Genomic DNA, 14613 nt, shown 5'->3' with positions numbered 1-14613 from the left:
GTGCAACATTGATGCCACTTGCTTCTAATGAGCTGACAGTTTCCATCCAACATTTTTTTTTTTAATGGATTGAGATACATAATATAATTTGAATGCAATAGATGTTAGTAAATGTGAAAATGTATTTGAAACAAATAAGAGAAAAAAAAAGAAACAAATGTTACTGACTAAATAGAATAATTTATTTTAATAAGAAGTACAACCTTTTAATATTTTTTATCACTATTGTCTCTCTGGCACTCTTGCATTCACATGTATACAGGAATGAATAATAAAGATGCTTCTTAAAATTTGGTATTGAGGAAACATACATCCATATTTTTAATCTGTTTACTGAATCGAACATATTTACAAGGAAGGTTTCATGAATGATGAAAAATATTTACAATAACAATGCAAAATCTCTTCATAAGCAAATCACAGACTGTTTTTATTTATGAGGTTGTGATCCTCCTGGATTCTCAATTCTCCCTTATGTCTCTGTCTCTTGATTTTGACTTGTACCTAGAAAACACAACATATAACAAAGCTGAAATATTAATTCTAATTGCAGATGCATTATAGAAATTTAACATCAACCCAACAGGCCATGCATTCAAATTCCTGAAGACATTTGTGTGTGTGTGAGAGAGAGAGAATGTCTTTAGACAAATTTCATTTCCAGGTGTGAGACTACCACCACCCTGCTTAATTGAGGCTTGAAATGGTTTGATAAAATTTTATTAGGGCAAGGTTTCCAACATAGCTAACCAACAATCATTTGTGGAAGAGGCATTAAAAAGTTGGAAATCTATAATACATTTAGCACTATGAATGATGGGCTAAGGATCAAATAATCTGGGAATCCTGCTCTAGAGACATTTAGGCCGCCAATAAGTTGGCTAATGGTCTTACACTATCTAAAGACATTCCTAAACATCTACACTACTAACTAACGGGACTGACTGAATCTAGAGCTTATAAGATGGAGAACAGAGATACTACCATATCTGACCAGTACAGAAATTATTTTAAATACACTACTTGAGGAACTGGATTATTATTATTAAAACTAGCTCAGAAATTTGGATTTACATTACAAAGTAAATGGCTTTATAAATAATATACAAAGCTTTCAGAGAGAGTCTTTAGTTTGCATTTCAGGTTTCACTGAACTGTTGGATTTAGAAGTCATAATATGCTGTACAGCACAAAAGTCACTATTAATACAAACTCTTTAGTACCAAACAGCTGTCTTGCTGAGTTAATGAACTTAGACAGCATTTGAATGTAACTACATATATTCAATAACAACATACATAATTCCAAGCATAAAAAAAGTTTCATCCACAGTTGCCAAAATCAATGAAGTGTGAAACACACCTTGCTATGCTACTTTTGCTCTTTGCATAACAAATGTTTCTTTGGCAGTAAAGCAGAGGAGTAACTTTGTTAAAAAAAAAAAAAACTATTTCATATAATGAGAACAAGTAAAATGGAAGAAAGATTTAATTCTCTAGTCCATATACAAATATCAGATATTAAGAAAAAAAAACTTTTTGGCAAGAAAATGCTATTCCATTACATTCCATCTTCTCTGTTCCAAGATCATATAGAGAGAACCCAAAATAGCAACTGACCTATGGAACAGTACATATAAAGACAATACCAAGGACTTCAAAGTTTCAGTGAATAGATGGAAGAGAGGAGATATGATAGAAACATATAAGTTGGTTAGGGGATCTTATGCTGTAGACACAAGTGAAATTTTACAGCTCTTAGTGTGCATGTGTGAGGAACAATTTTCAATCATCCCTGTAAACTGAGTAAGGGTAATGAATGAGGATGGGCTGCCAATTTGGGACTTAGCTGACCAAATGATACTCTCAATTGGCTTAAAGCACAAATAATATGATGGTGCAACAAGATGAGATCTCATGATGGCTGGGTATTGCCCGATTAAACAAGGTGCGAGCAGTGAAAAGTTGTCTACTGGAACAGACTCAAGCTCAACATCTAGCAGAAGACAAACCCAATGTTAGAAGAACTGAAGATAGCAACTATCACTATAATGAGTATTAATAAAAAGGAAATCAAGCTTGCAGAAAAACTGGAAAAGTACCATGTTGACATAAAATTGGCATCACTGAAACAAAGAAGGCAAACAGGTGAAATCTTACTAAATAAGGATAGGATGCTATATTTGGACAATAATGATCAAGAAAAGGAAGGAGTAGCAATTGCATTCAACACCAAACATGAAGATAAACTTCTTGATTGGAAGGCAGTTACAAGAAGCATTATGTGGGCAAACTGTTGCGAGTGTTTTTCCATTGAAATTAACCATCAAACGGAAACCTAACAGCGGGTGTCGAGCAACGGAATACTTCAGTACAACATGCAAGTACTTTTAGCGTATTAAACCAGCTATCCTTCCAATTCAAAATCAGCTATGTGTAAGCGCACACGATGCCTACCATATGCAGCAAAGATGGCGGCACTAAAAGCCAATGGCGAACGAGCACAATGTGTCTTGCCAGCACAGTGCTGTCGACCGCCACTGACAATCCTATTACGTGTCGCAGCAGCAAAACCAGTGTCCCAGACAAAAAAAAAGGGCATATTCTACAAGTTCTGTTGCCACTGGCTGCACGCTTCCTGCGCGAAAATTGACGAAGCTGCACATAAGCTACTTATTGAACTTAACCAGCTGTTCTTCTGTTCGCTGTGCCTTCCTTCGGTAAAACAACTTCTAAACATAGGCAAACATGTCGAAAATCTCAAACAGCACATCAATGCTTTAAATGAAACTTTTACCGACAAAATACGTGCAGCCAAAGCTAAGCTAGATCAAATCGAAAACCAGCGCACGCAAGCTCCACTCCGCCAGTGAAAGAACATCTAATCGCATCAACGGTATATAATGATACGATCTAATTGCATCAACGGTAAACGACTTGATGGAGGCTGAACACAAAAAATTCAATGGATCATTATGAACTTTCTGACGGAAAACGGAAAATCACTACAAGAGGACATCAAGAAACTAGCCTAAGAATGCAACATCGATCCCGAGAATATCGTCAGGTGCCATCATTTCGGGCCTATAAATAAAAGGAAGGACGGTACGAACTTTCCATGTCTAGTAAAAGTGACTTGCGACATGCCGACAAGCACATCAAAAATAATAACAGCGATCAACAAGTTCAAAGACTCCTGCTCCCAATCGTGCATACATGCACAACCAGACTTATCATTCGCACAAAGAGAATGAAGACAACTCGAAGAAAAATGTCAAAATGGTGACAACAGTTGGACCATCAACTACAGACAAGATAAAATGGTGAAAAAACCAAGTGATGCCACTAGCAGCCACCATGGAGACCAGTAGGCCGGCACTACATAGGAAATGTGCAAGACCCATGCGGTCCAACAAACATCCCACAAAACCCTACATATCCACTTCAACATCCGTGGTCTAAACTCCAACCTGAATAGTGTCCACTACCACCTACAGTCTACCAAACCCCACCTACTCTTCCTGGCAGAAACCCAAATTTCACCTCCCCCCAGCACCACTTATCTCAACTTCCCAAACTACTCGCTCTTCAACAACTTTTGCCCCAAGGGAGCAAAAGTTGTTGAAGAGCGAGTAGTTTGGGAGATGTATGCGCAGACATCTGCTCAGACATACCTTGCCAGAGAGCACCTAACCTAGAATCACCCAACTTTGACCTTCTTTGGTTGAAAATATCCCTTCCCCACTCAGTTCAATTCATCTGCTGCCTCTATCGCTCCCCCAATGCAACCAACCACCCTGAGCTCTTTAATTTCCTCTCCCTAAAAGTCGACTTTCTACAATCCCACTTTCCCCAACAGCGAAATCATCCTTCTAGGAGATTTTAACGTCCATAACACTAGCTGGCTTTCCTCCTCCAGTTGTACAGATCTTGCAGGCAGAGATGCAGAAACATTTGCCATCACCAATGACCTTACAAATACCAGATAACCCAAACCACTCCCCAAACACCCTAGATCTCTTCCTCACCAATGACCCCTCCAAATACACAGTGAAAGTAATGAGCCCCCTGGGCAATTCTGACCACAACCTAGTGCTCATCTCCTCCCCCATGCAACATTTACACAGACACTCCAATGTGATGGCTGTCCCACAAGTGGGACAGCCTCTGCAACTTCTATGCCACATTCCCATGGTTGGACTATTGCTTCCGGCCTTCCAACCCAAATATAAGCACTGAGCTGATTACCAAAGTAATCTCACTGGCATGAATACGTATATTCCACACAACACTCCAAACTGCCATTCCCTAATGAAACCCTGTTCTCCAAAATATGTGGCAAGGCTGTAAAGATGAAACATCAGACATACCACAACTGGCTGAAATCAAGAACCTCATCCTCCCTCAAAGCTTACATCGAAGCCTGTAATAGATGCAAAAATAACAATCAACGCTTCCAAAATAGAGTTCGAAAGAGCAAAAAGCAAGAAACTTTTGGTCTCCTGAGCAAAAAGCAGCTGAGCCTTTTGGTCTCTTGCCAAAGCAATTGGCCGCAACTTCTGTCCAACACTATTCCCACCCCTATCACACTCACACTCTGATGGCTCTACTGCCCATCACCCACAGAATAAGCCAATCTTCTGGCCTCATACTTTGCTTCAAATGCATGCATAACTGACAATGGTAAATGTCCCCCAACCATTCCAGACACCCAACATACAATTCCCCCTATATCCTTTTGTCAGGATGAAATCAGAAAAATACTGTCCCAATTAGACACAAAAAAGTCTCCTGGCCCCGATGGCATTCTCCAATTGTTCTGAAAAATTGTGCTCCAGAACTGACCCCTATCCTATGTCACCTATATATATACTCTCCACTGGAATCTATCCCACAAACTGGAAATTGGCCTATATTCAGCCCATTCCCAAGAAGGGTGACAAGTCACTGCCATCCAATTACCGCCCTATCTTGCTTACCTCAGTCCTGTCAAAGATAGTGGAAAAATCATCAATTCCCACCTCCTACACTATCTTGAAGACACTCACTAAATAAATGACTGCCAGTATGGATTCCGCCACTGCCGATCAACAGGAGATCTACTCACATATGTCACCCATCTCTGGACAAATGCTATGGAGAGGTTTGGTGAATCTCAAGTGGTTGCACTAGATATCTCCAAAGCCTTTGACCAGGTCTGGCACAAAGGCTTACTAGGCAAACTACCATTATTCGGTCTGACCCAGGACTTCTGTAGGTGGATTGCCAGTTTTCTGACTGGATGCACACTGTGTGTGATGGCTCCCTATCCTCGCACCACTCAATTAATGGTGGGGGTCCCACAAGGTTCTCTGTCCTCTCTCACCAACCCTGTTATTGCTGTACATCAACCTACTGTAATTGACCTCCAACCCAATACACAGTTTTGCAGATGACAGCACACTACACTCCTCGCTTGCAATAAGCCTTACCCTACACAACTCGCCTCATCCTACATAACATCAACCACCACCACCCTCAACTCCGATCTCCAAGTCATCCTACAATGGGGTTCGGATAACCTCATAAATTTCAATGCCAACAAAACCCAGTTCTGTACTATTTCCCATAAAAAAGAACAACTTTTTCCCAGTATCCTTTTCGACGATACCCAAATTTCCAGACAGCCTGAGATCTCACTCCTCGGAATCACCCTCACATCAAACCTCTCCTGGCACAAACATATCTCAAACATTGCATCCTCAGCCACAAAAAAACTAGGATTTCTCTTCCGCTCAAGATGTTCCTTCACCCCTGAACAGCTACTAACATTATATAAGTCACAAATCTGCCCAACTATTGAATACTGCTCCCACATATGGGGTGGGCCCCCTAAAAGTTCTCTCAAAATGCTCGACTCAATACAGAGGAGGGCAATTAGACTTATCAATGATCCATCCCTTACCAACTCTCTCCCCCCACTTTCACAGAGATGTATGGTCTCTGCAGTATGTATATTCTACAAATATTTCCATGGGAAATGCTCATCCGAAATAACTTCAATAATTCCCCCCGCTCAGTACTAAGCTCATTGGAACACGTGCAGCTGCTGCACAACATCCCTTCACAGTACACCTAAAAACAAACGGAACAAATTTCTTTTCCGCTTCCTTCATCCCTGCAACTGCTGCACTGTGGAACAGTCTCCCACATGCTGCTTCCCAACGAATACAATTTAAAGTCATTCAAATCAAATGTAAACAAATTCCTGCTTTCCCAACCCACTATTCATACACGGTACTAATGTACTATAGGTTGACCAATTAACCTCCTGTGTATGGGCCCAACATTAAAAAAAAAAAAAAAAAAAAAAAAACCTTCAAAATGGGGAAATGGACAATGAAATTTATTTGCGCCTATGGTAAGACTCTAGAGTCTCCTAAGGAAGAAGTGAAGGAATTTTTTGAGCAACTAGAGCAGGCAGCTGACAAAGAAAATGTAAAAATTGGTACTTGAAGATCTAAACATCAGAGAAGAAAATGAATCTTGCCAGGTATAGAGAAATGTTTTAGGAAAATTTGGAGAAAAGAGCAACTAAATAATAATGGTAAGTATCTGCTGAATTTCTGCTCAGGATATGGGCTAGTCATTATGTTGGGATAATGACTAGTCCATATCCAACTATATTAGTTGGAATAATGACATCTTTATGGTGCACAAGTCCACGGGAAGAGAAGACACAAGAAATAAGAAAAGTAACATTGACTATGTTATTGTTGATAGTGATATCTTCATGCTGTTCATACAAGTGTATCTTCTTCTTCTTTGGTGCTTCAATCCGAAGATTGGTAGTTATAGCAGCACATCACAACATTCTGTTCTGTGCTCTCCTCATAACTCCTAGTGCCAGTTAGCATCATTACAAGTGTATAGAGGATTTAAAATTGGAGGTGACCATCACTTAGTTTTAAGTAGAATAACACTGAATAGCACACTGAAAAGAACAGTATGCAAAAAAAAAGCACAAACAAATAATGTAGAAAGAATGAAACAGTTCACAAGGTTGCCAAGAGAAAAGCTATTCAAAATGCTGCAGTTATATTGTGTCGATGGGGCATTATATCAAGCAATACTTAGTCTTTATTTGAGTTGTAAGTCAGCAGTCAGAACTGAAGGAAGTAAAGGAAGATGGTTTAATGTTAAATCTGGTGTGAGACAAGGATGTACATTATCGCCTCTATTATTCATTATCTATGTGGATCACATTATGAAGGAAAGTGGTATTAAAACATGATATCAGAACTGGAGATGTTAATGTCAGCTCTTTGCTTTATGCGGCCGATGCTATACTTCTAAATAAATCCACTACAAGTCTGCAAGATTCCCTGATTAAACTGAATAACTGCTGTAATAGATATGGTACAAAGATCAGCAATACCAAGACAAAAACAATGAAAATTGGCAGAAGCATCGAAAATATCAACTGCATTATGAATGGAGAACCTGTGGAACAAGTAAAACATTTCAGCTACTTAGGCACGATTTTTAGTGAAGATGGTAAATTAAATATGGAAATAGACAACAGAATCAACAAAGCTGGTATGGTAGGAAGTCAACTGAATAAATTCATATGGAATAAAAGATAGATTAGTCAAACACTAAATCAGCTGTATACAAGACAGTGTTCAAACCAGTTTTAACTTATAGATCTGAGAGCTGGGCCAGAAGTAAAACACTTGACCAGAGACCGCAGATATGAGAGTCCTGAGAAAGATTATAGGTGTGAACAGATGGCATCAATGGCAATATCATATTAAAAATGAGGATATTAGGAAAGAACTTGGCATTGTCAGCATCCAGGAATGCGTTAGTAGAGCTAATCTCAGGTGGTATGGTCACTTAAACAGAATGGGCAAGGAAAGATTAGCAAAACAAGGGTTCTCTGCCAGGTTGACAGGAAAACGACCCAGAGAAAGACCAAGATATAGGTGGATTGATACGGTACAAAGTGCCTTAGACGATAGACATATAAGATCTGATAATATTGGAGTCTTGACAGGTAACAGATTGATTTGGAGGAAATTTGTAGATAGGAAGTTAGTGATGTTTTTCATATGATACTACCTGACATGTACCGAAACCCATGTCAGGAATTTGATGACGATGATGATAATTTCTGCATATTTTGTTAAAAAAGAAACACTAAAAAATTATATCTACATTGCATAGTACGCAAAAAAAAAAAAAAAGCACAAGGTTAAAAAATAATTCTTAATTATTATTTTTTTAATGTTCAGTCATCAAAATTTACAGGCTGTTTGAAAATCCAAGAACACCTTGTATCTTTTATTTATGAAATTAGATAAAAAAAAAAAAGAGAATAATTTACATAATTTACACTGCAGACTGAGATTTCATATACACACTCGGGTCTCTTTTTATGCGGTGCATAACTTCAAAACTTATATATCATTGTACATAATGAACAGAGTGTTGCAGCACATTCTGGTGTAAAGTGAGTAACATGCAAGCAGTGAGTGTCCGTGAAGTTTAATTTTGCATGTAAGTGTTTGTCTTTTCTTTATCGAAAGTCTAAATTTTGCTAATTTTTATTTTAAAGATTTAATTTGGCCCAATGGAAAAAAAAAAGCACGAAAGAAAAGCAATTTCTTTGGAAATGAAAACTGCAATTTTAGATAGCTTAGCAAAAGGAGAGGGATATATGGCGATTGGTAAACATTTTAATTTAGGCGAATTTACTATAAGAGCAATTAAAAAGAATGAAGTCGCAATAAGAAAATCTGTCATTTCTGGCACAAAACTAAGTCTATTTGGATTGAAGAATTAACTCAAAGAAGAATTCCTATAAATGGTTATTTAATTAAACAAAAAGCTCTTTGGTTTTATGAACAGATGAAGCAATTGGAGCCGTCTACTTCTGTTTCCCAGGCTGATAAAGAATTTTCGGCTAGCAAATGATGGTTAACCAGGTTTTAAAAAGGAATGCATTTCATAACAAGAAAATTACAGGCGAGTTTTCAGCAGCAGCCAAAACTTTTCAAGAGAAGTTAGCCAAAATTATTGAAGATGGTGGATATTGTTTGTTCCAATCAATGTTTAACGCAGGCTTGTTTTGGAAGAAAATGCCTAGTCCAACTTACATTGCAAAGTCTGAGAAATAAGCAAATAGGTTTAAAGCAAACAAAGATCTAGTAACATTGTTACTTTGCAGCAATGCATTAGGAGATCAAATGTTGAAACCCCTCCTAGTAAATTGATCTCTAAGACCACGTGCTCTAAAAAACAAAGATCTAAAACAGCTGCCGTACATTGGATGGCTAATACAAAGACCTGGGTAGCAACTGCTGTATTTACTGATTCAATAATTGCTTTGTACCAGAAGTGGAAACATATATGAAGCAAAAAAAAGCTCTTAATTTTAAAGTTCTATTAATTGTTGACAATGCACCACATTTAGAACATCCAAACGTGCAGGTAGTGTTTTTTCCACCCAATACTACAAGCATTATTCAGCCATTAGATCAAAGCATAATTGTTACTTTTAAACAATATTACGTTAAGCACACTTTTCAATTTATATTGGATAAACTAGAAAATGAATCATTAAGAGTAACAGACATTTGGAAAAAAATTTTCTATTTTGGACTGCTTAAATCATGTTGCATCTGCTATCGCTGAAATAAGACCACAAACTTTAAATGCCTGCTGGAAAGCAGCTTGGCCTGGATGTGTTGCAAACAGTGCAACAATGCAAACATCTACATTATCAACTGAAATCATTACTTTGGCACAAGAAAATGGTGGAGAAGGTTTGATACATTTAGCCAGAATAATGTAGACAAATTGCTTGTGGATAATGCCTTAAGTGATGATGACATTATTAGATATCGATTAACTTTAGATATCGTTGGAGATCCAGAAAACGATAGTGAAGCAGAAGAAAAACCTGTCCCCCCACACTGCAAATATAATTCGAGAACTGTGCAATAAACTGGAAAATAATTTTCTCGTTAATGATACAAATTCTGAACGAACCTTTAAATTCCAATGTGAGCTGAAAAACTGTATATCTGGATATCGCGAGCTGTATAAAAAATTAGTAAAATCATCAATGCAAAGTTTAATCACTGATTACATTGTCAGAAGACAAAAATCTGATGCTCTGACTATCTCTTCTGGTTATGAAAGTGATTTTGCACACGTTGCTGAATATTGTCTAAGGGCGACAATTCTGATGACAAAATGTCAAAAAAAAAAAAAATTGTTACTTTTTAATAAAATTAAACGAATAAAGCTTTAAAACAAACTTAGGCATTCTTATTTTCCTGAATTTTTATAAACTTTTTTATGTGATTTTAAGTTTATTTTAATTATTGCTTCGGCTTTATGCAGTTTTAGAAAATTATGGAACGTATCCCTAATGTTTCAATGTAAGTTAGGTCTTTTTTTGTGTGATTTTTTATATGCAGTTTTCTGTGGAATGTATCTACTGCACAAAAAGAGACCGACTGTGTGTATATATATAACTTTAAAGAATTATACAAATAGTTCTTGAAATGTGACAAAACTTATTTTCTTCTCTCTTTTTATTATTATTATCTGAGACCTCCAGGGAGTCAAGGACTTATCGAGGGAGGCTATAAATCACCCAAACCAGCTATCATACCTTCCCTTAAATTCATTCACACTAGATGCACTCACTACCCCTAAAGGCAAATTATTCTACTCACTCACTGCTCTCTGGGAGAAAAACCCAGTTCTTACTCCTTATAAAACTAAAATAGCACAATTGTATTAAATAAAGAATTTTGCATTTGGGTTTTAGTATGTATCAGCCTTAAAACTGATATAGTGAAGAATCAGTTTACAAAGAATCTTCCCATGTGGAATGAGTTGCCAATAAATGCTGTGGGTGCATTTATTTAAAGAAAGATATGATAGTTATTTATGTAGTTTGTAGCCTGAAAGATGCCCTCTTTCCAATGAGTTCGTGCCTCCCTAGAGGAGTCTCTATAATAACATGATGAAAGATGCATCACAATGTATATTTGGAATATCTTTTCTTACCGGTAATGGATATAATAGAAATACTGTAATATATAAAAATTATATCATACAGATGCCCCCAACTTACGTGAAGGCTATGTTCTGTAAACTTTACATAACTTGGATTTAATTACAACTTATGTAAAAATTTATTATCTGTATTAGTTTCATTCACAGTATGAACCCACATATTAGATTTCATCATGTAATTATTAACGCAAAGTAATATAATAAAGTATAAATTCGAATAAGAAAATAGAAAAACATGTTTAATTTGACCAAAGGAATGAGTGGACAGTGCTATTGTCAGCAAAGCTATGGATAGGATTTGTAGCGATTGAGAGTAGGTCATTTATGTTAAGAGAAGGAGAGCAGGTGAGACAATGGAGTCCTGAGGTACTCCTGTATTAGTGGCAAAGTTTGAAAAGAGGGTGCCATCCACCATGACATACAAAGAACAACCAGAAAGAAAGCTGGCTATCCAGTTAAAGAGGGTGGCAGACAGACCAAAGGAAAGAAGTTTGCAAATCAGGCCTTGATTCCAAACACGACTGAAAGCCTTGCAAATGTCAAGGGCAACAGCATATGTTTCTCCTTTCTCCGAACCTTTTCATGGCATATGTCCAGTGTTGAGTGATGTAGGCTAAGATATCAGCTGTGGATTTGGATTGCTGGAATCCATACTGGTGGTTGCAGATTAACTGGTGGGCTTCTAGGTAGCGAAGAAGTTGACCAATGATAACTTTCTCCATTATTTTAGAGAGGATTGAGGTGATGGCAATTGGTTGGTAGTTGGACAGTAGACTTTTGTCTCCCTTTTTTTTGGAATGGGTTAGATATATATTAGTTTCCATGTGTTAGCTCTAGAGCACAATGTTTGAGTACTATAGGAGTGATGCTGTCGGAACCAGATGACTGTATTGTTCAGGTTGTTTAATATTCCTCTTATGTCTTTCTGCCAAATGGCCACACAAAGCATACAGTGCTCAGTTGTTGGTATGGAAGGAGGTGATTTTCCTTCATCATCTATGCAGAGTACAAGAGTGATGCTATGAAGTCAGCGTTTTCTTTGGGTGCTGTAACAGTGGTGCCATCTGGACAAGAGAAAGAAGTGGGAGCAAGGGTGAGTAGAAGTTGTGGGACCAGAAGGCATGGCTATCGTTTAGGCAAGAGACGAGTTTTCTGCTAGTGGCTTTTACAGAGTTGGATTTGCTAATAGTTGATTTACATTTATTGCATGCTTCCACATAGGCTGAGTTATGAACCTTGGGTTCTTGATGCAAGCCACCTCCAGTAAGCCGAGTTTTTTCTTCGACTAGTTTCATGCATCTTCTGTTGAACCAGGGTTTGGAAAGTGAATGGAGAATTTTGGATGAAATGAGGGATAAATGCCTTCATGCCACCGAGGATGATTTTTGTGACTTGCTCAGTGTAGGTGTCTGGCACAGATAAGCAGAAGCAATAGTCATGCCATGTGAAAGAAGAGTAGTAGTTCCAGAGATCATCCCACTTTGTACCTGAGTAGTGCCAGAGGACACGAGGTTGGGTATGGTCAGAGGAGGGGCATTTTGTGAGACTGGAAACTTACACTAGATTGGCATCTGAGTTGCTTAGAGGAGAGGTAATTTCTACAGTGAGTCCAGAAGAACTAGTTAAAAAAAAAAAAAGATCAAGAGTATCGGAAGCGTGGAGGGATTATCTGGAATTTGGGTAGGTAGCTGCATGATTTGCATTAGATCACTGCTTATAGCAAAAACTTCTGCATCAAGCCAGCTTCAGCTGTGGACATTCAGGTCATCTAGAACGATGACTTTGCTATTTGGGTAGCTGGATTGTAGATGGTCAAGTTTCATGGAGAGGAAGGTGAAGAGGTCTTTGTGGTTTTCAGAGTTTGGAAACTGGGAACTGCAGCACATGAATTTTACTAAGTGGGGCAAGGAAACTTTCAGCTAGAGGAGGTGAAAAGCAGAAGATTCTAAATTTGGCATTCTCTGGTAGGCAATGTTAGAATGTACAAAAGGCACAGGTACCACTTTTGTGGCAAAATGAATCATGAAGAGTATAATTTGGACATTGAAGGTGAACTGTGTTTGATGTAGCTGTAATTTCGGTTTCTGTTAAAAGAAGATGGTCTGGTTTGGATGTCTGTAAGTGGTTATAATGTCATTTATGTTGGGATTTATGCCCCGAATGCTTGTGAATGTGGAAATGATTTTTTTTTTTTTTGGAGGGATCAAAAAAAAAAAATCATTTCCACATTCACATTCGTGGTAAGTTTGGAATATTGTGTTTGATTCGAATTGTTTGGATGAACTATTTGTCAAGGGAAATTTATTATGTTCACAACATTGCCATAATTCATTTTTCATTTTCCTTTCCATTCCATAGCCTCAACAGTGCCTTCCCCATACCACTGCTCGGATTCTCTCACCAGGAGCAACCTTTCAGAATATGTGGCAGCAGGATTATGCACCAATTGACCAGGAAGCCTCCTGACTTATTACTGACTAGTTCAGGCTTATATACTATCTGGTAGCCAGCCTGCATTACCACAGTTTTCACTGCTGTACCCTTGAAATGGAGGATGGTCTGCATCTCTAAGTATGTTAGTCATGTCCTTGAAAAGTCTCTCTCTCTTTCACACTGAGGCTGGAACTCCTACTCTGGAAGTCAAACATAGCATTCCCCAATTCAGTCCCCCCCCCCAATAAGCAGGGTGGTGTTTGTGGTATTTCACCAGCCGATGAAATGTAATGTACCACCAAGAAAGATATCCTTTCTTGGTGGTGGTACATTGTGCATCCCTGCCCATAGCTTGCTGATATTTATCAGATATAAAGTTCCTCTAGTCAGTGACTAAAATTGAACCTAGGTCATTCTTGGAGTGGCCAAGCGCTGAGGAGTGCAAATGACACTTCCACAGAGGCAATACATTCTGTCATAATTAGAATGATTAACAACTATACTTGGTAACTCACTTCACTGCCCATTTCACACGCGTTCAGTTTCTATTCCTTCCCTTCTAAAAAATACTTCCATAGTCATTATTTAGTTTGAGCAGCATCTATAATTCTGCTACTGAACTCAATATCTGTCAAAACAAGAGCAGCAATTATTTACCATTAAGTTCACCTGTCAAAGAGGTATTGTTTTCATTCCTCCTGGTTGCCTCTGTCCTAAGGAACAAGTCTCCTCCATCAGTATTTCCCCAGAAACTAAAATATGTTGTTGTTATTGTCTATGGAAATATCAATAATTTTCTTCTGTTACAATCTTTATTTCATCCATTGTACCACCAGCAACCTAGATTTTCAAACATTTTATCTGTTGCATTGCTACAAACACTGTATTCATAAATTAATAGGCTATCCTTATTCTTAAAGATCATCAAACAGAACATACCTTTCCCAGTGTTTATGATTCAAATGACTAAGATCACCAAGTTTAGCGATCTCTTTTAAGTATTTACCTAACTTGATTAACTCTTTATCTTTATCTCTATTCAAATGTGCTTCCTTGAATGGTTTGATCTGGAAGAAGAAACTGCTGTTGATGAATATGTATTAAA

The 14613-nt window shown here is 37.8% G+C and overlaps 1 protein-coding gene across 1 annotated transcript in view; it reads right to left on the bottom strand.

The window, feature by feature from the left end:
* Window positions 1–312: 312 nt before the first annotated feature.
* The window catches only part of Ublcp1 (Ubiquitin-like domain-containing C-terminal domain phosphatase 1), a 114860-nt gene continuing 100559 nt past the window's right edge, over window positions 313–14613 (bottom strand). The window contains exons 6-7 of the mRNA XM_090414901.1: window positions 14448–14575; window positions 313–504 (exon numbers count right to left, since the gene is read on the bottom strand). Of these exons, the coding sequence (XP_090271027.1) occupies window positions 462–504; window positions 14448–14575 (171 nt within the window). The 3' untranslated portion in view covers window positions 313–461. The remainder of the gene's footprint in view (window positions 505–14447; window positions 14576–14613) is intronic.

The sequence above is a fragment of the Typopeltis vanoorti genome, chromosome 26 (genome assembly GCF_054136105.1).
Source record: "Typopeltis vanoorti isolate ZY-2024b chromosome 26, IOZ_Tvanoo_1.0, whole genome shotgun sequence".
Lineage (NCBI taxonomy): Eukaryota > Metazoa > Arthropoda > Arachnida > Uropygi > Thelyphonidae > Typopeltis > Typopeltis vanoorti.
Note: the sequence above shows the minus strand (reverse complement) of the source record. Positions and strands in the feature narration are given on the sequence as shown.